The sequence below is a fragment of the Guillardia theta genome (assembly GCF_000315625.1).
Source record: "Guillardia theta CCMP2712 unplaced genomic scaffold GUITHscaffold_18, whole genome shotgun sequence".
Classification (NCBI taxonomy): Eukaryota; class Cryptophyceae; order Pyrenomonadales; family Geminigeraceae; genus Guillardia; species Guillardia theta.
Genome location: NW_005434656.1, coordinates 262,103 through 283,622, shown reverse-complemented (window position 1 = coordinate 283,622; position 21,520 = coordinate 262,103). Strand labels below are relative to the sequence as shown.

The window sequence follows — 21,520 nt, the reverse complement described above, 5'->3', positions numbered from 1 at the left end:
GGGCGTGTCTCGGGCGATGCTCGAGAAGGTTCGGAGATGTCGTCCATCCGGATGAGCAGGTAGAGCTGAGAAAGCTTCGCCCACCTGGACTGCACGATGGCTCTATGGACGTTAAACTCGCCGGAAGCCTCGCAGGGGACAGGAGTCTTGACAGGAGTCTTAACAGTGAGCTTTTCGGGAGACAGGGAACACTCGATAGTTGTGGGCTCTTGGAGCGTCGTGAACTTCCACTGGTCGTAGGTAGGCCAGGAGCTGTCGACGATCCTGCTGGACATGGCGAAGCCTTGCATGCTAGCGCTGCTGTGCCTTGCTGCCTGGTCATCGACGCTCCTCTTGACGTCTTCTACGGACCGCAGGACGCGGCTGTGGCGGAAGAGGTCGGCAGCAGCTCTCTGCAAGGACCGCTCATTGATCAGATCCTTCCATGTGTCCAGGTGGAGCAGCAGCAGCCTCCGCATCTGCCGGTTCCGAGCATGGCAGGCCAGGCGCGAGACCCACAGACGTCCCTGCGGCAGGGCAGGAGCGTCAGCAGGAGGAAGCAGATGAGGTAAGATACCTTCACTTTCCATGAAACCACGTCTCTCCACAGCTGGAAGAACTTGGATGCTGACCCCGCTGCCTGTGCAATCATGCCAGCAGCTGGTCTAGATCCTTCAGCTCCCCTGTCCTCCATCGGCCTCCCTCGGAGTGACGGGTGACCCGAGCCCGGGTCACCCCGGCCGTTCCTCGTCTCCCTGAGGAACTGAAAGCTCGACACGAACTTGACGCTGGCTCCCCTGGGGTTCGTCTGGATCGACTGGGCAAAGGTCATGAAGTTGAGGGTGTTGATGCTTTCCCTGCACATCTGGACGTCAGGGTTGACATGACCGATGACGCATATCCTTGAATCAACTCCAATAGCGTCTTTCAGGAGGAACGTCAGCTTCGAGGATCGGTAGGGAACATGCTCTGTCCTCTTTGCGAGGGCCGACAGGACAGCGCCCAAGGCAAGGAGAGATCTGTGTGAGTGTGGTCAGAAGGTATGATACGCTACAAGAAGAAATTCTCCTCCTCCTCCTCCTCGTTCACCTATCATATTCCACTCTCACCCCGTCAACACTACTCCATAATTTCTCTACCATTTTAGTCTCTCTCACCTGTTCACGTACGTGGCCTCTCGGAAGGTCTTTCCTGATGCCTCCGACTTGCTCACCTGGCAAGGCTTTACAGAGGGAGAGCTCATAGCAAGGGACTACCTTCTCATTCCCCGCCAGGTCCACCAGCGTCAACCTTGACTGTCTGAAGATTCGCTCCTCCTTCTTCTCCGCGCTCCTCTCCTCGTCTTCGAGGTACAGGAACACCGTGATCACCAGGTGGGAGCGCGAGCTCCGGAGGTTCATGGCGGTAGAGGAGAACCTGAGCCTGCTCCTTGCTGTCTTGACCACCTTCATCACATCCTCCCTGCGCCTCAGACGCAGCGTCGTCGCCCCCTCCGCCCAGACTCCCTTGCTGGGATCGTCCCTCAGGCAGAGGTCGGACGTCGAACGTGATAGCAGGTCACAGACCGAGTCGTTGTAGACCTCAAGGATGCTGCACTCACATACCCACTTCTCCTCACTGTGACCGAACCTGCTGTGCAACGTCTGCAGCACGTGACTCAGAGCCATGGCGCTGATGCCTTCGACCTCCAGCTTCGACCTCCCCTCCTCTGAGAGACTCCCTTGCCAGTCCCCCTGCATCGTCCAGGTCTTCCCCGAGCCCGTTTGGCCGAAGGAGAACAAGGCCGAGTTGATGCCGCTGAGGAACGAGTCGACGACCCGCCTGGCAGAGATGTTCCAGATGTCAAGGTTGCTGGACTCAGGACCACAGACTGTATCGAACATGAACTCGTGTGCTCGCTTCTCCTCCGTGATTCTCAGCTGCCGGCTAGTTTTTGTCCCTTGCCTCCAGTTCACCGGTGGGCCGACCTGGATGCAGGACGTCCGACCAGCTTCGATCGGCCTGACTCGGAGCAGGACGCGCAAGTTTTCATCTCTTTCCTTGCTTCTTCCTGTGTGGAGGGGATCGGGCCTGTTATTGCACGCGTTCTCCTTGTCGGGAGGGTCGTTGACTTGCCAGGAGCGGTCGAATCTCATTCTCCTTGACTTCCTATCAACTCATCAACCCTGCTGTTGTCTTCTCAACCCCTCACAACGATCATTCTCTCCCTCTGTTCTAACTCTCACTGACTCACTGACTCACTGACTCACTCACTCACTCACTCACTCACTCACTTTCTCTCTCTCTCTTTCTCTCTCCCTCCTCTATCGCCCTGCTTTCTCCTGCTTTCTCCCGACAAAATTCGTAAACCAACGGCCGTCTAGTCAAATTTTCCCTGCCTCTGACGTGGGCCCCCACATCCCCCTCAGCCAGGCTACAGCACCACCGCCAGACAGAGTTCTACCCCCGTGACCGCCAGACCACCGCGCAGACCGTACCACCCGGTGACCGCGGGCTGCGCGGCACCGCGGGCCGTGACCGTGACCGACTGACACTGCCGCGCGTGACTCAGGACAGCCGCGACCAACCGGTGACCGAACCCGACCCCAGCACCGGCCCCCGCCAATGTCAGCCGTCTTCTTCTGCGACGGCTTGCAGCAGTCGTTCAGTACCTGCCTGAGAGCCGGAGGCCGGGCGGCCGCCGGGGGACGGGCCGGGGGAACGATTACCATGATGACTACGGTTAGGCTCAGTCATGGGCTAGCTTGGGACTCAGTGTCGAGAGACTGGATTATGTCGGATATCGGGAGCTTTACTGGCTCTCTGAAGTAAAAGCTACACAGTCACTCTGCCGCCCTCCGAGCCATCTGATGCGAAGTCAGCTTTACGGTTGGGAGAGGAGGAGAAAGAGGAGGAGAACTGAGATGAAGAAGGAGGAAATTTCTGACCTGAGCTACCTGACGACGGCTGCTCCGTGATTCCTCCGTCTTCCGTCGACTGACCGGAAAGAGCTGAGAAGGAAGGCAGCTCCGCTCGGGTCAGCACAGCTGGGCGGGTGGAAAGCTCTCCCTCGGGGGTCCGCCTCAGCAGGACGAACTCAACGCTGGTGCCCTTGGGCTGGAGAAGAACGTCAGATGCCCTTGACAACTTTAGCTGACAACCCCAGCTGGAACTTACCCCAAGCACCAGCTGAGCGAGCTGGGCGTGGCTCAAGTGGTGGATGGACACCCCCGAGACGGAGACGACGATGTCCCCGATGCTGACAAGCCCCGAGAGCTGCGCGGGCCCTCCGTCCGCAAGCGACTTGACATGGTAGTGCCCGTCCCTCCTCAGCTTGAATGTGATCCCTACCCCGCAGCCTGCGCCCTCCTCTCCTCCTCCTCCTCCTCCTCCAAGCTTCCTGCCTCTGATCCCTACCATGGTGAAGGGATGGCAGCCTTGTCGCTCCACCAGCAGCTTTGCGCTGCTTCCCTGCTGTCCTCCCAGCAGCTCCTGCACCTGCTGGATCGACATTTGACGGACCTGTGCAAAGTTCAACGACGGGGTCAGAGGATATGCATGCTAAGAAAGAGGAAACGAAGAGGGAGAGAGGGGAGAGGAGGAGAAGAAGAGGAAGGTAGTAACCTGCTCGTCGTTGATGGAAATTATTCGATCATCCACCCTCAAATCTTCCTCCTCCTCGTCAACCTTGTCCCGCCCGACGATCCTGACGCTCCTGCACTGCAGTCAGCCTGCGGGCGGCTGACAGCAAGACAGCAAGGCACCCGTCGGCGTCCTTCTCGATCTTGATCCCCATCACTTCACACGCTGCTGAGGATGAACCTGTCCCGGCTGCAGTCAGAGGAGGAGGGGCGAGCAGAAGGGCAGGTCACCAGGTTGCTTCCCCCAGCGAGGAGAAGATTGAAAACGGGAAGCAGCGCTCGCTCGCGCATTCTTCACGGCGTTTTCAGCTGCGACCTGACGGCACATGCAAGATTAGAACCGAATTGATTTCCCTCCTTTCCTCCTGCATGTCCTTTCCCAACCTCCTTTCCTCCTGCATGCCTTCTCCCCTTCTCATTCCCTTCCCCCCCCTCTCTCCTCTTCTCTTCCTCCCTTGCTTTTCCTCTCCCTTCCTCTCCGTCCCCTCCCCTCCGCGTACAGGATCGACATCCTTCGCTGTCTCCAGTCGTCTGCTCGACCGCGAGTATCCTGCCAGACATTGAGAAAACGATCGCGACGCTCCTCCTCGTCCTCGTCCTCGTCCTCGTCCTCGTCTTCGTCCTCGTCCTCGTCCTCCTACCTCCTTCTAGCCCAGCGTCTCGCTGCAGCTGGACGCGGAAAATACGAGACTCAGCGCCATGACCCTCCTGCTGCAAGTCAGGTTGAAGAAGAGTGGCAGGAGGAGGATAAGAGCGAGAGGCAGGGGGACCAATGGGAAAGATAAAGAGGAAGAGCAGGAGGGACCAGGGTGGAGCATGACGAGCAAGGGAGGGAGGAGGAGGGAGGAGGGAGGAGGGAGGAGGGAGGGGAAGGCGAGAAAAGGGAGGGAGAGGCGGGAGGAGGGAGGAGGGAGGAGTTTAGGAGAAGAGGGAGGGAGGAGGGTGGAGGGAGGAGGGAGGGAGGAGGAAGGGAGTAGAGGCAGAGAAGGGAACAGGGAAGAGACCTGAAAGACCAACTCGACTGAACTGCCTGGGGATCCGAGAAAAAGCTCTAGTGGACAAATAAGTATGGCAGCTAAGGGTAGCTGCAGCTAAGGGTAGGGAAGGAGAGGAGAGGAGAGGAGAGGAGAGGAGAGGAGAGGAGAGGAGAGGAGAGGAGAGGAGAGGAGAGGAGAGGAGAGGAGAGGAGAGGAGAGGAGAGGAGAGGAGAGGAGAGGAGAGGAGAGGAGAGGAGAGGAGAGGAGAGGAGAGGAGAGGAGAGGAGAGGAGAGGAGAGGAGAGGAGAGGAGAGGAGAGGAGAGGAGAGCCAGACCGGATAGCTCATTGTAGTGCAGCCCTCGCACCCCTTGCCCGTCCACCTGCACGAGGATGTGCCCGACTTGTATCTGCACCATGGTCTCAACCGAGGGAGTAGGAGGAAGGGGAAGGCGCTGGACTAGGCGGAGGAGGACGATGAGCGAAGCGAAGGAGGAGGAGCATCAGAAGGATAAGGGGAAGGAGAGGAGGGAAAATCACAAGATTCGAAAGAACATACGGGGAAGAAACAACAGGAGGCGAGGGTGCTGGAACTCAGGCAGGGCGAGGGATGGGAGGAGATGAGGAAGAGGGAGCAGACAGGAAGGGCTGTTGGCCTGACCTTTCCGCAGCGATCAGCAGGTCCCCCCGGAGCGAACCCCCGAACTCTGATTATATTCATCAATCAACCCCCCCTTCCCCTTGCCCCTCCCTCCCTCATTTCCTTCCCCTTCTCTCCCGTCGCACCCTGCACCCTCCTTCTTCCTCTCTCCCATCCTTCTCCGCCCTCCGCCTCCTCCACAGTCTCCAAGCAGCGACTGGTTGAGTCCCTTCCTCCACCACTTCCTCCACCACTTCCTCCTCCTCCTTCCCCTTGTGTCTGTCAGTCCCACCTGAGATTTCCTCGCGAATCCTTGCGAACCAGAAGTCCAACCGAACATCTGTCAACGAAACGCAATCACCACTAGAGCCCTCCCCGTTCCTTTCCCTCCCACCCTCTGCACTCGTTCCCTCTGCTCTGCTCTGCTCTGCTCTGCCCTGCTCTGCTCTGCTCTGCTCTGCTTTCTCCCTTCTCTCACCGCATGTTCGAAGATTTTTGACCGTTGGATGAGCTCTGCGCTTCTTCACTGGAGGGCTCATGGGGTAAGAAAGCAGCAAATCCTGTTCTCGATCTCTCCTCCTCCTCCTTCGCTTCCTCCTCGGCTACCTCGTCTCCCTCCCCCCACCCCATCCTCATCCTCATCCTGCTCCAGTAACCCCCCTTCCCCTGCCTCCTTCATCTCCTCCGCTTCCTCCTCCTCTCCTTCCCACTTTCAGCACCTCTTCATCCTCGCTTCCGCTACCGATGGTCCGGCTTCCTTGCTCCTCGTAAGGCTGACATACGTCACGTAGAGCAGCCCCTGGCCGTTGACCCGCTGTAGGCCGAGGATGACGGAAGTTCCCTGCTGACGAGATAAGGAGAGGAGAAGGAAGGGAAGAGGAGGGAGGCGAGGAGGAGGTGATGGGACGTTGGCAGAAGGAAGGAGAAGAATTCGCAGGAAATGGCGGGACTGAGAGGTGCGATGCAGAGTTGAAAGAAAGAGGGATGGATGAGAAGGTAGAGGGGATGGGAAGACGAAGGAAGGGTGGTGGGAGAGGAACGGAGCGGTAGATGTTGTCGTTACATGCTGCCCGTCGAGCAGGTCGATCACGTCAGCCTCAGCCATATCTCGAATGGCGATGCTGTCGACTGGAATGTGCGAGGGCGATAGGACGAGAAAGCAGAATCGGAACAGCAAAGTCGTGAGAACGGGAGGAAGAAGAAGCACGCATAAATTGGATAGAGGGCAGAGTAGAAAGTTTGAGCGAAAGTTGAGAGGAAGAGGTAGACACAGAATCAGGGGCAGGAGTACGAGTAGCGGCAGGGGCGGGAGTGGAAGCAGCAGGAAGATTGAGGGAGGTAGTTGTGAAGTTCTGACCGGTCAATAGAATGTCATTAATCTGAACCTGACGGCTGATCTGCGATGGACTTGCAGAAGCATGAGAAGGAGAAGAAAGAGGAGGGGGAAGAAAGTGAGGAGGAGGGAGGGGGGAGACGGGGAACAATGAAGGGGAAACGAGGAAAACAATGATGGAAGATAACTGGGAGGAACAGATCTGAGTAGGAAGAGGACGAGCAAGCGGAAGGAGAAGAAAGGAGGAGAAATCATAAGGAGGTAGGAGGAAGGAGGCAGGAGGAAAGGAAACATGGCGGTACCTCTTGTCCCTCATCTCTTTCACCCTGCAGGAGAGACTTCAGCAGCGACAAGACCAGAAAGATAGCTGACCGATAGATGAGCGGGGGACCTTCGTGCCATAGGACCAGCCCAACTCCCGCTGTTCAGCTGGATGAGAATGACGAAGATGGCAGAATGGGGAGGTGGAGGATCCATGGGAGAAGAAGCAAGTGCAGAATGCTAGGAAAGGAGAGGAGGGGAACAGGCTAATATCACCTTCGCTCTTATCTGCTTCGCTCTTATCTGGCTTTGGCGGAGAGTTGCTGGCACCTGAAGTCTTGAGGTCTGCGGTGGTTTGCTGACTCGGATTGGAGTCGTCTTGTCGAGTAGACTCCACCACCTTGCAGTTCATGTCACTATCTGCTCATTACACGCAGCGTCGTGATATCTCCAATTCATCATCATATCTATCATCATCTCCATCATCATCTCCACCATCGCTATCATCATCTACATCATCATCATCGTCTCAATCATCATCATCGTCTCAATCATCATCATCGTCTCAATCATCTCCTCGTCTTCGCTTTACATTCTGTCTCGCTCCCGTCGACGTGTCGCTCTCTTGCGCTCTTGTGAGGAGAGAGTTGATCCGGTCCAGCTGCGCTCCAGCTCAGCTCCTCCCCCTAGTCCCCATCCCCTCACCATCCCCTCCTTCCCCCTCTCTGCCTCCATCAGCTGCGCCTCGAGCATCTTGATATGCTCCAGCTGCGGTGCTTGTCAAAGTCAAGGGTGCAATGTCAGCTGACCTTCTGCTGTAGCTGGAGCTTCATCGACTCCGCCGCTCCTCGTCCACTGGGGCCCACACGGTCAACAGCTGGACTGCAGCAGGGGGGGCAGCTACGGACCTGACGTCCTGATCGTAGTCCACGTCATCGAAGTCTTCCGGATGCAGCTCGGAGTACTGCGAGAGCACCTTGACAACGACGCGTCATCAGGCTGGAGAGAGCTGGAGGGGAAGGTAGGAAGGGCTCGGGATGACATCTCACCTTCCAGACTCTCTGCTGGGCCTCGTCCCTTTCAATCTCCACGGTACAACGCTTGTCATTTCTCCGCAGCTCGAGATTGACCTGCGGCAAATTCAGACCAGCAGAGTCCCTGCAGAGGGTCGGCGACCCTCGTCCCAGCCGGCCCCTTGAGCAGTCGGATGACGTCAGGCTGGTGGGAGAAAGGTGTCAGAGCAGCGGTCAAACTTTGGCTGGTCAAACGACACTAACAGACCTTTCTCATCGCTTTGATGGGAGTGCCGTCGACGCTAGTGACCACGTCCCCCACAAGAACGTCCCCGGAGAGATCCGCAGGCCCGCCGTGAGTGATGGAGATGATCCGAAATGTCCCTGGGAGGAAGTGTAACAACCATCGGAGCTCGTTGCAGTATCATTAGTCAAATCTCCGTCATCATCGTCATTGTCATCGCAAACTTTAGCAGCATCACCATTACCATAACCAACATCACGCTTTTTCCCTGAACTAACCACTTCATCTCCATCATCTCCATCATCCCCAATGGAAACATTTCCAGCATCGAACCATGAATCAACCAGAAAGACCATCACGAAGCTACCCAAGTGACCCCGCCAAGACTAACTAGCCCCTCTTCTCACCCTCATTATCAACGTGTAGCGTGATTCCGATCCCACAGTTGTCAGGTTTCTTGTCCTGGGCATCTCAACGATCAGCAGCAGCCCACTCCTCTATCCCTTCACCTGATCTTGCTCGTCAACCAAACTTCCCATCTCCGATGGGTCAAACGATCCCTCGGCAAAATCGCCGACCCTGTCACCGTCAACTTCCTGCTCTTCGTCGTTCCTATCAGCAGGTTCAGACCTCTCCCTCCTCCCCCAATGCTCCGCTGCGGCTGCTTACATGTGGAACACAAACTCGCTGGGGTCGAGGCTCGCTTCAGACAGCGCATAAGACTTCTTCAGCACATTCTGCTTGTCCTCCGACAACATCCTTATCTCCTTCCTTAGCCGTTCGTTCTCCTCCGTCAGCCTGCACCAAACTCCTTCATTCCCCCGGTTCTGCCGCACCACCGCCCACCTTTCATTCTCCTCTCGCAGCTGCTGGTTTGACTCGGACATCGACTGCATCCCGTCACTGACACCCTGGGGCCCGGGCCCGCCGAATCTCACCTGACAGTTCGCACAGAAAGTTCGCTCCGACCGCACCTCGTTGCCATTCTCCCCATGCTCGACGTGAGAGTCTTCAGGATCCCACGAGTTTTCTCCCCCCTCGTCAAGCCCATCCTTGACCTCGGGCGAGGCCCCTGGCTCAACCCGATCCTGCTCGATGAGATCCGACGAGATCTCGCAGACAGCGTTGTCACTCCCATCAATATTCTCCTGACGGAATGTGAGCGATACAACCAGGAGGAAGAATGCAGCGAGCGATACAAACAAGAGAATCAATGTCAAGGAACTCACCGTGTTTCCTATGTTTCCAACTTCCTCTTTCCTGTGCATCACGTTACTAAGCTTGACAACGAAAAGAGTTCACAACCCCTTGGACGAGCAGACAGTCCCTTCATCTGCATGAAGTGTCTTACTGAAAGCAAGAAAAACGAATATGTACCTGAGAGGGTGCAATCGTTTGAGGTCGGAGTTCCAGGCATGTTTTCACTCTGAGCAAACCCAGTTAAATGGTTCAAGTGAACTGTACGACTGCAGAGCACTGAAAGCGATGGCAGGCAGGGAGAGGAGGGTGCGTGGACCAGAAAGCGCGACAGACGATGGAAGGAAAGATGGCACACGTTGATCCATACCTCATCATTCTTCGTCCTCCTGACAACGACGTTGCTCCGTTTGCCCTGCAACCTTCAATCACTTACCGCACCATCACATTGCGATCCTTCACCGGCGTTTGGCAGTGTTCGATCTCTAGCTCGACCTGAGATGAGATCAGCTCAGCTCCTTGCAAGTTCGCACGACTCTCAAGGTGTCTGCCCTCACATCGCCCTCACCAGAGTGTCAAGAGGTCCCAGGAGCAGGTCCAAGACCTCGTGCTGCTTCTTCCCGAACACGGAGATGCCTGGAGAAGGAGTTCACAGGCGGGCAATCTACTCAACCATGGATGAAACCTTCCACTGAGAGGATCACGTCTCCGACATGCAACAGCCCAGTCTGGAAGAGCGCTCAGCAAGGCTCCCTCTCAAGGAACGTCGGCGAGCGTTCCAACTCTCTCACCCGTTGGGCTGAGCTGTTTTCCGAGATGTGGGACACCTGAGGCCCCAACTCAGTGTAGCTCTCCTCGGATGAACTAGAAGTACCTGATATTGCCCCTTCTGCTGCTTGACCTCGATGCCGATGCCTGGGTCGGGATAAGTGCCAAAGTAGGGGGAGCCGGATGGCTCATATAGGAGGGGCATACCGCATTCGAGGTCATCGAATTCTCCGCTCTCTTCAGGCCCAGAAGAAGATTCGTAGGAGTGGGAGTACATGCTCTTGCGTTCTCTGGTCGACTGACTACCAGCCCTTGCTTCCCATGGAAGAGGTTCCCTCCGGCTGAGAAGTCCCCTTCACACCGGGCAGATCTCGATGATGGGCGTTCAGGTCAGGAAGCGGGCTTCACCTGCTGCACCTGTCATCGGTGGGGAGACTGAGTAGAGAGGGAGCGGGAAGGAAGGAATGTTACCTGCTCCCCGCTCGCCCTCCCTGCTCCGCTACTGCTTCGAACTCGGGCATTTCCGGCGATGACCGGACTGCGGGAGAAGCCTTTTTAAAAATTATAAAATGTTATTAAACAGTACCTGCAACATAATGTACCGCTACTATGAATGATCGATTATTAGAATTGCGGTACTAATTGTTCCGCCTGAAGCTACCAACATAAAAGGTCATTACTGTAAACAAGTAACACAATAAGAACCAGAAAGAATAGTCAATAAATTGAGAAAAGGAGAATATCACCGGTACTCTTAGCTCTGATATAGGGGGAAATATGGGGGTGGGTAGTTGTTCCCTCCTTCCGAACTCGGAACTCCAACCTATTCCAAACAAAAAGTTGCAAAACTTCCAAACTTTCAACTTTGTGGGGTCGAAGTTTCAAACTTTCGCCCTAGGGAGGCCAAGTCATCATGGTGAGGAACTACGGAAGAGGAGGAGGAGAGCGAGGAGGAGGAGATGGATGAGGAGAAGGAGAGCGAGGGAGAGAGCGAGTGAGGGGAGGAGGAGAGGGAGAGAGGGAGGAGGTATGTATGATATCATAGTCGGGCAATGATGGGAACAATCGGAAGTGATGAGACGTGTTGAATGGAAACAGAAGGCCTCGAGATATTACAGTTATGTTTTGAAGGATCGTTAGACATCATGCTGTCGCTGATCGTGATCTCTTTCTATCGCTAACTGTTCCGCAGTCCTTGGGGAAATCCGGGAGGTCAAAGGTGAACCATTGTAGACCGTCTGTCGAGTGCTCATGGTTGCGCAGGCGCCCCAGCAGGAGAAGGATGGCTTTCACCTGGTGTCGAACAAAGATACACAATGGCATGACAGAACTCAAGCGCAAAACTTCAAGGACATTCGATACCACACGAGCGACGAAGGTATCGCCAAGATCACTATCAACAGGCCAGAAGTTCACAATGCGTTCAGACCTCTCACGATCCAGGTGATGACGCTGAAAAAGCTGCTGGGCGTGAGGGTGAGAGCTGCTGAGCGTGATGGTGTTGGCAGGAACTCCGGACGGCGTTTGCTCTTGCGCAGGACGATGTTTCTATAGGAGTGATCATTCTTTGCGGTGAGATCCAGGCAGACTGTTGCTGGGGGTGAGCTTGCACTAGGGGAAGGGCCCAACGCCTTTTGCTCGGGAGGGGATCAGACGCTGAGAGGAGAAGGAGGGTACGATGACGGGACAGAACCTGTGCCGAGACTCTCTGTGCTGGACCTCCAGGTGGAACGGACGCATGGTCTACTTCGTGCGGCTGACTCGAGAGGCTACGGCAGGTTCAGATGAGGAGGTGCCCGAAGCCTGTGATCGCCATGATCGCTGGTGACGTGGCGCCTGCTCGCCTGCCTGCTGGCTAGCTGATGGCTGCGCTACAGGATACGCGGTGGGAGGCGGGCACATTCTGCACATGGTACTCCTGGTTCGATGGCAACGAAACGTCGAGTGATAGGGGGGCATGGCAGGTTTGCGACTTGTCGCTTGCGGCAGACAACGCTCTCTTCGGGCAGACCGGGCCCAAGGTTCCCTGCCACGTCATTTAGGGAGGTAGGCCTGACCTGCTGGGTAGGTTGGAAGTTTCGACGCGGGGTATGGCTCTTCTCATATGGCGCGGATAGTCGGGCAGAAGAAGGCCAGGGAGATCTGGTTCCTTTGCAGGTGAGCTTGAGGGGCTTGCCTCTTCTTCGCTGCTCCTTCTCCCTCCTTGTTTGACCTCCTCCTTCCTTCCCTCTTTGATCCCTTCTCCCTCCCTTCTGCTCATCGTGCTCCCACGCTCATCGGACCTGGAGGTTGTACAACGCCAAGGAGGCACTGGAGATGAAGCTTGTCAATTCTGTTGTACCTCTTGCCGAGCTAGAGGTGACCTCTGACGAGCTGCCTGGACATTTTCTAACAAGAGAACGCAGAGGGAGACTTTAAGATGGTGCCGGTATCAGCCTCTCCCACCTCCTCCTTCCAACCTCTCCTCACGTTCCCAACAGTCGCATCCTAGCTCTCAGTCCAACAGCTCTGGCCTGTCTCAAAGCAGCGATCAACGCAGACGAGGACGGGCAGGCAGGGATCATGGAGCTGGCCGGCCAGGTGACCTTTGCTCGGCCCGGAAGCAAAAGGAGGATAACAGTCATGGCAGGCCACCCGCTTGTATTATCTCTCCGAAGAAGGGAAAGAAGGAAGAAATGCGTTCGTACAGCGACGCCCTCCCGCCTTCCGCTCTATCCCTTCTTCACGGCTGTGACACGTCAGACGTACCCTCCTAGGTTGACTCGCCGGCGGGTGAGGGAGGAGTTCAAGCCCTGCCGCCACTCGCTGAAGGCTCGTAGAGCCAGCTCGTTGATCCATCGGATAAAGCTGCCGCCTAGAAACGTCTGCTTGAAGAAGATTTTCCGCTGCAGCCGCTCCCATGACGTCACCATCCTCCTTGCCGCACGAAGCTGCTCCTTAGGAGTCATCTGCACAGGCCCATCCTGCTGCCTCCTTTGCTCCTCCTCGTTCTCCCCCAGCGCCTCCCACGCCCAGGCATGAAGCGCTCTCCTCGAAACACTCCTCCTTCCCATCGCCGCTGCCTTGAGCTTCACGCAGGAGAAGAGGAACTTTAGCATGCCCTGCAGCCTCCAGCTTGTCATCGCACGAAGAAGGGGAACCTTCTTCTGGGCATGGAAGCCCAGGGACCCTGCCGCCTGCCTCATCCTGTCCATCTCTCGCCGTCTGGACAGCAGCATCGCGTCGTACTTGGAGTTGCTCTCCTGCAAGTCTCTTGTCCTCTCCGCTACCTCCGCCTCCTTCCTCACCAGCTGGCTTCTCATCTCACAGATGCTCTCAGGCTCCTCGTTCCATTTCTCAAAGCTCCATCGCAGAACTTTCTCACAGTTTCTCCTCCGCACTCTCATGATTTTCCCTTCCTCCCGCCTCTTCGCCCGGCACAATCCCCTCCAATCCTGCAACGCAACCAGTAGCGTGCGGTCACAAGACTTTGACTTGCAACGAGTTGCTTTCACGAGCAAGTTCCTGCTGAGATTCCTGGCTGTAGACCAGCACTGAAAGGCAAGCTGACGAGTGCGACGATCGAGCAGCGATGACAAGAAATCACCCATCCTTGCTTTAGGGCTCCCTGTCAAACTTCGAAAGCTGTCAAACACGATGCGTTTCGTCATCCTCGCCTTGTAGATCGTGATAGAGAGATGTATAGACATCTCATGCATGACTTTTGTATCCTGGGCAGCATCCGGAACACAGACGTCTATCGGACGATCCTTCACAAGGCTCAGCTTTCTGTTGGAACCTTCTGACTCGAGCTCCTTGTTTCTCTCCGTCAGGTTCTTATTGACAGCTTCAAGTATCTTGATCTCCTCGAGGTGGGCAGAAAGTTTCTCCGCACAATTCTGCTCTATCCTCTCGATCTCCCTCTCTTTTACTATCGCCTGTTCGCGGTATTCCAGCAAGTTCTTGCTCCTTTCGTACTCAAGGTCAGTCTCCACCTCATGTAGACGCGTCATGATTGCCTCTATTTCACTCTCATAGAGCTTGACAGTCTCCTGAAGCTGCATCGTCTGCTGAAAGTACTTGCAACGGGTGTTCTGTTCCGACCAGAGGTGAAACATGTCTTTGATAAACTGCTGCTGTTTGTGTACATGATTTCTGCCAATCCGTTGAGATTTTCTTAGCCGACTCAACCAAAATACAAACAACAATGAAAGATCACGAGCACGTTTTTGTTGGAGAGATTGTTCGACCCTCTGGCAACCTTGCTTTCTTGCCCTGCACACCTTCATCCATCGCTTGAATTGCAATCGGCATCTCCTTCTTTGGTGCATAATTTTCAGCCATTGGGCCTTGCGGGTATCAGATTTCACAACTCTCTTCATCGTCATGACATTCTTGAACTTCCTCAGCCACGCGTGAAGACGGGCCCTTGACACTCGTCGAACACACCACAGGTTGCGTTTTTTCCACATCGCGTGGTTGAACCAAAACCAGAAGCATCGCGAGGTGTTCAACCGTGTCCAATGTTTTGCGATGTTATTCAGAGTCATGAGCCAGCTGTTCACCCTCTCGTTTGCAATGAGCTCTTCATACTCTCTCAGCGCGTCCAATGAAACCGAGTACGATATGGACAGTTTCAGCTCTTGAACCTGGTTCTCTAGCTGCTTGGCGATGTTCGACTGATCTTTGACCTGATTGCGGAGCATATCGTTCTCATGCTGGAGGGCAGAGAGGATCTCAACGTGCTTTCTCTCCATCTCCTCCAACTCTCTTTCCTTCATCACGCTTAGTTTCCTTCTGAATTCAAAAGTCTGCTCGACCTGATGGGTCCCGTTGACGCCAATCTTCTCCTCCTGCTCTTCCACCAGCTTGTCTCGCATCCTTTCCTCCTCCTCCTGCATGAAATTCTCGTCGCTCATTTCCTCTCGCGCGCCATGGTCGTCGGCGAGCGGCAGTGACTAGTCCATGATTCAGGGCCAGGAGACCCAAATCTGGTACCACGTCAAAAAAGAAATCAAACAGAAAAGACCAAAATGTTTTCATAGATAATTTCAAATTAAAAGGACACTCAGTTTTTCCTGTCTGAGATTTCGAGGCATCATTTGAAATGATCGGGCCCATCAGATCTGATAGTCTCAGGGAATAATTTTCCGCCATGGCGGACGCAACGGGGCATACGTGGAACAGCGTCTTGACGACATGGGAGGTAGAGGAGGCGACATGGCAGGAGGCAATGCAGGGTAGCAGACGATCCAAGAGCGAGAGGCCTGAGGGGAGGGAGGGAGGGAGGGAGGGAGGGAGGGAGGGAGGGAGGGGAGGGAGGGAGGGAGGGAGGGAGGGGAGGGAGGGAACAAGATAGGTAGAAGGCAACTGTTGGGTTCAGGGTGTCAGGCTTGTGAACATACTCGAAACTGTGAAGCAGGCAGGAGGGCAGGAGCGAGGAGGCAGCAGGGCCGTGTATAAACGTGGGGCAGGCAAGCAGCTCGATTGACAAGCTGTGTCTCATCATTACGGACGACTGGAGTATCGAGTACTCCAAGAACAAGCACAAAAGTCCCTTCCTGATACAAAGTCGCAAGCCCTGCGAGGTGAAACTGGACGCGAGCGTCATCGGAATCGCCTGATGCTCTACAGATAAACTTGGAGCTTGCTTCCTTCGTCTTGAAGAACTTTCGAGACCCAACTGAAATTTTCAAAGTCCATCCTCGCCATTTTCTGTTTCAGGGCTGATGTGTGAGCAACAGGAAGGGATTCGGGTGGGGAGAGAGAAGTACTTTGCTCTTCACTGCAACCCACGTACCATACACTGCAAGTACGAAAGCTTGTCATTCGTCTCATCTTACAACTCATCCAGGAAGGGAGCTTCGGGTATCATCTTCGTCAGGTGCAGAGGAGCATGTATAGTCGTTCAGGTCTCCCTGTACCTCCCCCTGCTCCTCTGATCGCCAAGTTAGTATTCAGCTCCCATCACAGCAAGTCAGTGCCTGTGCTATGTCGAGTCCCTTGCCGACATCGCCAACGAAGGTCCACGCTCGGTTGTTCTTGTCCATAGCTAACAAGCTGCTCTCCAGGTATCGCGGGAGTTCACACCGGGGTTGCCGTCACAGGGGAAGGAGACAACAGCTAGTCTGTAGTAGCACGTGGGGATGAAAGTTGAATCAAGGTTGTAATGTTATCATGTAAAACAGTGATCTTTATTCCGTTTCAAAGAATCTACACAACTGTACAACAGCATACATCTCAACGACTAGTTACAACTTTACAGTCTGGGTCGCGCTTATCAACGCAGGACGACATACTTGGGGCTCCTCTCGACGGGTGTGCAGCGCTGAAGGCTTCATGTCTAGCAGCTCGCAAAGTCGAGGAGGAGGATTTTCCCTGCACTGTAGGGCAACATCAGAGCCATCGATGGACGAGGAGAGGATCAGGGGAGCGGGGGAGGAGGAGCGGGGGCCCGGAGGAGGAGGGAGGAGGCAGGGCAGGGCAGGGCAGGGCAGCTACCTTGACCCAATGGTGCAAGAGACGGTTCAAGCTTCTCTGTGACAACATCAGGAAGAAGAAGGGACGTGTGGAGGGGGAGAGGGAGCAGAGGGGATGGAGGAGACGGAGGGAGGGAGGAGGGAAGAGAGAAGCAGCAAGGGAAGGAGGAAGGGCTAGGAGGGAACAAGGAGAGAGCAAGAGAAGATTGAACGAGCGCAGGGAAGGAGGAAGCAGACAGAAAGAATCGTCACCGAGCTTTCGAACATCGGCTCGTAGATCTCGCACATGGAGGGGTGGGGGTACAAGATCTCGAACTGTGTCGACTGAGGCTCTTGTCAAAGAAGGACAGAGGACGTTTGAAAACTTTGACAACCTCCTGCCGACGGAACTCATCCTCGCTCTGCTGGAGCACCTGGATGTCCAGCTGAACTCGGCCTCGTCAGTTCACAACACACAGCCCGGCGCAGCAACCGGTGTGAGATCGCTGAACCAGCTCGTCGAGGTTGTTTGCAGGTTGTTGCTCGGCTTCCTCCGGCTTTCATCTGCTGATCCCGTCGGCCTCACACGTGTCTCCGGCTGTGACATGTCAGCGAGATTTGACAGGCCAGCTGGGGGTCACCTGGGGGTCCCTGGACCTGCCATGATGCTTCTTCTGCTTGACGACCTCGGCGCCGACGATAGTAAAGGTGTCGGTGAAGAGTGAGCCCTTGATCTCCCTGCTGTCAAGTCAGGCTGCAGCCGTTGAGACGAGCTTGTCATCACTTGTCAAGAGGGCTGCTCGCGCTCAGGTCGGGGGACGTGTTGACCTCCACCAGCCATGGCTTCAGGGCTGTCGAGAGGCCGACGTCAGCTGGGCGCGGTGTGTGTGGGAAGGGAGAGGAGGGGGGGGGGAGCAGGAGGAGAAGTTTGACAACCTGAGTCCAGGAGGATGTCGACTCCCCAGAGCTCGAAGCAGTTGGAACGGTCGAGGTGGAGGAGGGAGGTGTTGATGTTGATGTGAGACTCCGCGGCTATGAAGGTGCGCAAGATCACGCTCCGGATGTCGCTCCAGACCTGCAGGTGATGACGTCATCGCTCCTCAGCGCCTCGGGGCCCCGGTACCTTGTCTACCCTCTCTTGGGTGTAGTCCAGCTCCTCCCGCAGGTATCGCCAGAGGGCACGGATGGACCACCTGAGACGTGAGGTGAGGGAAGAAGGGACGAGCTTCGTCTTTACTTGCTGCCTGTCCATGCATCCATGTCCGCATCACTCCGCACCTGCCGGGCGCGTCACGGTCAAGTTCCCCCTCGCCCTCCCTCGAGTGCCTGGAAGGAAGAAGACTTCTTGTTGACGGAGTAGTTCGTGAGGTGCATGAAGCGCGAGACGGCCTTGGAGTTCTTCTTGATCTTTCGTCGGGGTCAGGACAGGCAGGAAAGAAGCGAACCCATCACTCACTCTTTTGTACTTCTTCGTTGAGAAACGCACGAGCCCGTTGGTGAAGATGTAGAGCTTCAGGGGGTTGAAGCTTGTGGCCTGGCAGAGGCTGTTGAGCTGCGGAGGAGGCCAAGCACGCAAGATGTACCAGAACGTAGACACGAAGGTCGAACTTGAAGCCGTTGATGAGGAGAGGAGAGTTGATGTACTCCTGGTGATAACGTCACAAGGGATTAGCAGGAGAGGAAGGGGAGGGAGGGAGGGAGGGAGGGAGGGAGGGAGAGGTAACGGAATCAAAGATGCAAAGGAAAGAAAAATGTCGGAGATGAAAGATGGATATTACTTGGATGAGCCCTGGCTTCTTCTTCGACACCTTTCATCATGATCCAGTCAGAACGATACCTCGTTCCCTCCCTCTCTCCTCCTTTCCTCGCCCTCCCCACCATCCTTTCTCATCCCCTCAGCTCCCTTTTCATCCTCCAACCTCCGCATCCTCCCCTCCCCCACCTGCTCTAGTCTCGTCACGATCTTGATCCCGATCCCCCGGGCGCTGGCGCAAGGCTTCCAGATCCAGACTCCCTTGCTGGACTGAGCGAGGAGGAGTAAGAGGATACAACATCCCCCAGCACGAGCACCTGGAAATCATTCTTGAACTCCGTGTAGCTCGCAGGAAGAATGTAGGTGGAGGGATAAAAGTCGCACTTGTCCTGCGAGGGAATCGACATCATCCCTCGTCAACAGCAGGAGTGGCCACTCCTTTCCTCCACCTCCTCCACTCCCGGTTCCCCTTTCCTCCCTCCCTCCCTTCCTTCCTCGTTCCATCCATCCTCCGACTCCTACTGCACACCTTCCCAACACGGCGCTTGAAACGCATCAGATTTCTCGTCAGTCGATCCTTGCGACCAATGCAGAAGGTCCCTGCGTGTGCGGATCAGGAAGGGGAGGGGAGGGGAGGGGAGGGGAGGGGAGGGGAGGGGAGGAGAGGGGAGGGGAGGGGAGGGGAGGGGAGGGGAGGGGAGGGGAGGGGAGGGGAGGGGAGGGGAGGGGAGGAGCAGCGGGAGCAGACCGGGAAAGTGATTGACTTTCTGATGTGCCTGCAGCTTCTTCCACCTGCTGTCATGCGGCGAGAGCGCGTGGGCCCACCAGCAGTTGAAATGAGAAGTTCGAGCAGCCGTCTGGAAGGAAGGTGAGTAACCCGCGTCTTCCGTCCTACTTGCTCGTTGCTCTTTCTTCCTAGCTCCCTTGTTCCTCCTTCCCTCTTCTTTCCTACTCCCTCTTCATGCTCCTCCTCCATGCTCCTTCTCTTTCCTTCATCCTCTTCCTTCAACTGCTCCTACTTCCTACCACTTCCTCCTTCACCCCCTTCATTTCCTTCCCTCCATCTCATTTCCTGTCCCCTCCTCCTCACCGGGTTCTGGTCCTTCCGCAAGACAGCATAACCAGCATTCTCGTGGGCTCTACGAGCCTGCAAGGAGTTCAGGGAGGGCAGCAGCGGGAAAGAGGCGAAAGGCACTGGAGAGGAGAGAGGAGGGGCAGTAGGGAAGAGGGGTACAGGCACTGGGGAGAAGAGGAGGAGGAGGAGGAGGAGGAGGAGGAGGAGGGTAAGGTGCAGGGACGAGGGTCTACCTGTGAGCTCTTGTTTGTCATCTTGAGCTTCATCCAGCCTTTCTCCTGCAAGAGAGAGAAGAGATCTCTCCCTCGACTGTCCTTCCATGCATCCTCCCACGAGCTGATGGGACATCAGTGAGAGGAGCAAAGAGCGAGGAAGGTAGAGCAAGGAGCAAGGAGTCAAGCGCGAGGAGCAGGAAGGAGGAGGGAGAGAAGGAGGAGGGAGGAGCGAGGAGGGCAGAAGGGGGAAGGGCAAGCGAGGACGAGGAGATTGATATCATTCAACAGGACCTGGTCCCATCCTTCTTGCTCCATGATTCTGAGATCGTCTCTTCTGTCGCTTCCTCCTGCTTCCTGCCCTCCTCCTTCTTTTCGTCTTCGTCTCCACTCTTAACCTCTCCGGCATTGTGATACCAATCGTGCAAGAAATGCAGTGAAGGAGGACGCCCGAAGAAGCAGCTGCATGCAAACAATCAATTCCTCTCCTCGTCCTCGTCCTCGTCCTGAAAATCCTCTCCTCCTCTCTCCTTCAACTCTCTTCCCTCACCGCCTCCCAAGGGCTTCTCCCTACCTGTGCCAGACTCTTCCCTTCAGCCCGCTGACATCGGCAGCGGCGACTTCGTCCAGCAGCTGGTCGACATCCTGCTGAGGTCGCACGTCAGCCCCCGGAACCTTGAGCTCAGGCTTCATAGGCCACCTCGCCAGGATCGACGACTGACTCGCTCTCGCTGTCACTCCTGCCGCTGTCTTGCACGTCACCTGCTGCCTCATCAGGACTTTGCGGGGGGGGGGAGAGGCGAGAGGGGGGGGGGAGGAGATCTCACTTTCGTCATCCTCGTCGTAGTTTTCTTCTCGGTTGCAAGAAAAGGTAAGGAGGGACCTTTGAAACACAGGGTATGACAACCACCTTCCATCTGAAGATCGCGGGAGTCTTGCGAGTCCCCATCGTCGTCGCACTCCAAGAGGTCAGGCTGCATTTCCAACATGCGGCGAGTCAGAAGGGGCAGGAAAGGCGCAGCCGCTCTTGGCGCTTCCATCGGCCATGCCACCAGCCACGTCACCACGAGGACCCACCTGTGTCAGCGGTGAATCCATCCTGGAGCTGTGGGTCTCCTCGCTGTCTGATTGGAACTCCTCCTCATTCCCCCTCGCCGCCACCCTCCTCTCCTGTCTCGTCTCGTTGGAGAATGCAGGGAGGAAGACTGAGACTGAAGGTGTCAGGATGCGGAAGCTGGAGCGAAACATGGGGGTGATCACCGTTCATGTGCTTCGGGTCCTTCCTTCGCTGTAGCAAGAGCGTCAAACAAGGTCGAACTCGAGTCTAGGATCACAGTGATCGCCTGCGACAGCTTCCCGTCGTCGCTGGAGCTCGTGGCTGCGAGGAGAAGCATCAAAAGAGTCGCAGCTGGGTTGAGTTGGTCGTTACATGGCAGGGTCTGACTGTGATCAGAAGCCGCTTCCTCCTGCACAGACTTCGCCCCCCTCAACGGCTCCATGGCCTTGTCCCATGTCCTCCCCGAGGAGATGGCAGCTGTACCCTTGTACAGGCTGTCCTTTGGTAGAGTCGTGGAAGAAGGCCAGGAGAATCTCTGCAGAGACGAGTCCCCTGGTCTGATCCAGCTGGGTACGAGGTTACCTCCAGGTCCGTTCACTGAGAGCTGAAATCTCCGAGTGATCTGGTGGAGAAGTCATGCGCACGATACCACACTTGCAATGTGTGACACATGATGAGGATGTTGAGAGAGGGAAGTGGTGAGGAGAGGGATAGACGACAGGGCAGGCCGGAGGTGTTGAGGGTGGGGGAGCGAAGGGTAAGGGGTGGCAAGGAAGAGGAGAGGACAGAGGACAGAGGAGAAGAGAGCAAGAGGAGGGAGGGAAGAGGAGGAGAGAGTGAATAAATTTTCAGCATCACCTGATCTCGATGAGATTCTTTGGCTGCCCTGGAAGGATCCTGCAAACCCTCGTCATGCTTCCGCCTGTGCGAGGCGCTAGTGGCCGTTCTGTCCCGCA

The 21,520-nt window shown here is 55.9% G+C and overlaps 7 protein-coding genes across 7 annotated transcripts; 2 read left to right on the top strand and 5 right to left on the bottom strand.

Moving 5' to 3' along the window:
* Nucleotides 1-778: 778 nt before the first annotated feature.
* Nucleotides 779-1,850, bottom strand: GUITHDRAFT_53919 (hypothetical protein; the record flags this gene model as incomplete). The annotated part of the gene is made up of 3 exons (XM_005836230.1): nucleotides 779-998; nucleotides 1,137-1,192; nucleotides 1,236-1,850. Coding segments are annotated over 3 exons (891 nt in total), but the record flags the coding sequence as incomplete, so codon positions are not given.
* A 943-nt stretch (nucleotides 1,851-2,793) lies between these two features.
* Nucleotides 2,794-3,927, bottom strand: GUITHDRAFT_104834 (hypothetical protein; the record flags this gene model as incomplete). Its single annotated transcript, XM_005836229.1, has 6 exons — nucleotides 2,794-2,825; nucleotides 2,907-3,075; nucleotides 3,136-3,480; nucleotides 3,583-3,673; nucleotides 3,723-3,780; nucleotides 3,831-3,927. The coding sequence occupies 6 exons, from the start codon at nucleotides 3,925-3,927 to the stop codon at nucleotides 2,794-2,796; spliced, it is 792 nt and encodes a 263-aa protein (XP_005836286.1).
* A 3,446-nt stretch (nucleotides 3,928-7,373) lies between these two features.
* Nucleotides 7,374-10,307, bottom strand: GUITHDRAFT_104833 (hypothetical protein; the record flags this gene model as incomplete). Its single annotated transcript, XM_005836228.1, has 20 exons — nucleotides 7,374-7,469; nucleotides 7,514-7,576; nucleotides 7,618-7,663; nucleotides 7,717-7,784; nucleotides 7,858-7,938; nucleotides 7,985-8,026; nucleotides 8,090-8,205; nucleotides 8,473-8,527; nucleotides 8,575-8,677; nucleotides 8,735-8,863; nucleotides 8,912-8,955; nucleotides 9,004-9,213; nucleotides 9,295-9,325; nucleotides 9,371-9,415; nucleotides 9,699-9,757; nucleotides 9,831-9,898; nucleotides 9,948-9,990; nucleotides 10,054-10,089; nucleotides 10,137-10,177; nucleotides 10,238-10,307. The coding sequence occupies 20 exons, from the start codon at nucleotides 10,305-10,307 to the stop codon at nucleotides 7,374-7,376; spliced, it is 1,446 nt and encodes a 481-aa protein (XP_005836285.1).
* Nucleotides 10,308-10,926: 619 nt separating this feature from the next.
* On the top strand, nucleotides 10,927-12,764 carry GUITHDRAFT_85732 (hypothetical protein; the record flags this gene model as incomplete). Its single annotated transcript, XM_005836227.1, has 13 exons — nucleotides 10,927-10,946; nucleotides 11,223-11,249; nucleotides 11,294-11,473; nucleotides 11,539-11,602; nucleotides 11,646-11,755; nucleotides 11,809-11,854; nucleotides 11,908-11,942; nucleotides 11,995-12,051; nucleotides 12,099-12,187; nucleotides 12,319-12,388; nucleotides 12,436-12,458; nucleotides 12,511-12,610; nucleotides 12,660-12,764. The coding sequence occupies exons 1-13, from the start codon at nucleotides 10,944-10,946 to the stop codon at nucleotides 12,762-12,764; spliced, it is 909 nt and encodes a 302-aa protein (XP_005836284.1). The 5' UTR covers nucleotides 10,927-10,943.
* Nucleotides 12,765-12,768: 4 nt separating this feature from the next.
* GUITHDRAFT_135994 (hypothetical protein) lies at nucleotides 12,769-14,928 on the bottom strand (the record flags this gene model as incomplete). The annotated part of the gene is made up of 2 exons (XM_005836226.1): nucleotides 12,769-14,142; nucleotides 14,293-14,928. 2 exons carry the CDS (start codon nucleotides 14,926-14,928, stop codon nucleotides 12,769-12,771), a joined length of 2,010 nt encoding a protein of 669 aa, XP_005836283.1.
* Nucleotides 14,929-15,164: 236 nt separating this feature from the next.
* On the top strand, nucleotides 15,165-16,136 carry GUITHDRAFT_135993 (hypothetical protein; the record flags this gene model as incomplete). The annotated part of the gene is made up of 6 exons (XM_005836225.1): nucleotides 15,165-15,215; nucleotides 15,484-15,597; nucleotides 15,644-15,706; nucleotides 15,754-15,921; nucleotides 15,964-16,033; nucleotides 16,081-16,136. 6 exons carry the CDS (start codon nucleotides 15,165-15,167, stop codon nucleotides 16,134-16,136), a joined length of 522 nt encoding a protein of 173 aa, XP_005836282.1.
* Nucleotides 16,137-16,213: 77 nt separating this feature from the next.
* On the bottom strand, nucleotides 16,214-20,755 carry GUITHDRAFT_135992 (hypothetical protein; the record flags this gene model as incomplete). Its single annotated transcript, XM_005836224.1, has 25 exons — nucleotides 16,214-16,222; nucleotides 16,309-16,392; nucleotides 16,511-16,546; nucleotides 16,741-16,812; nucleotides 16,863-16,913; nucleotides 16,961-17,065; nucleotides 17,109-17,205; nucleotides 17,252-17,339; nucleotides 17,404-17,542; nucleotides 17,591-17,660; nucleotides 17,705-17,745; nucleotides 17,924-18,001; nucleotides 18,051-18,113; nucleotides 18,246-18,275; nucleotides 18,410-18,490; nucleotides 18,538-18,609; nucleotides 18,750-18,820; nucleotides 18,969-19,077; nucleotides 19,311-19,367; nucleotides 19,529-19,631; nucleotides 19,802-19,969; nucleotides 20,082-20,269; nucleotides 20,335-20,390; nucleotides 20,418-20,481; nucleotides 20,585-20,755. The coding sequence occupies 25 exons, from the start codon at nucleotides 20,753-20,755 to the stop codon at nucleotides 16,214-16,216; spliced, it is 2,103 nt and encodes a 700-aa protein (XP_005836281.1).
* Between the last annotated feature and the right edge of the window lie 765 nt (nucleotides 20,756-21,520).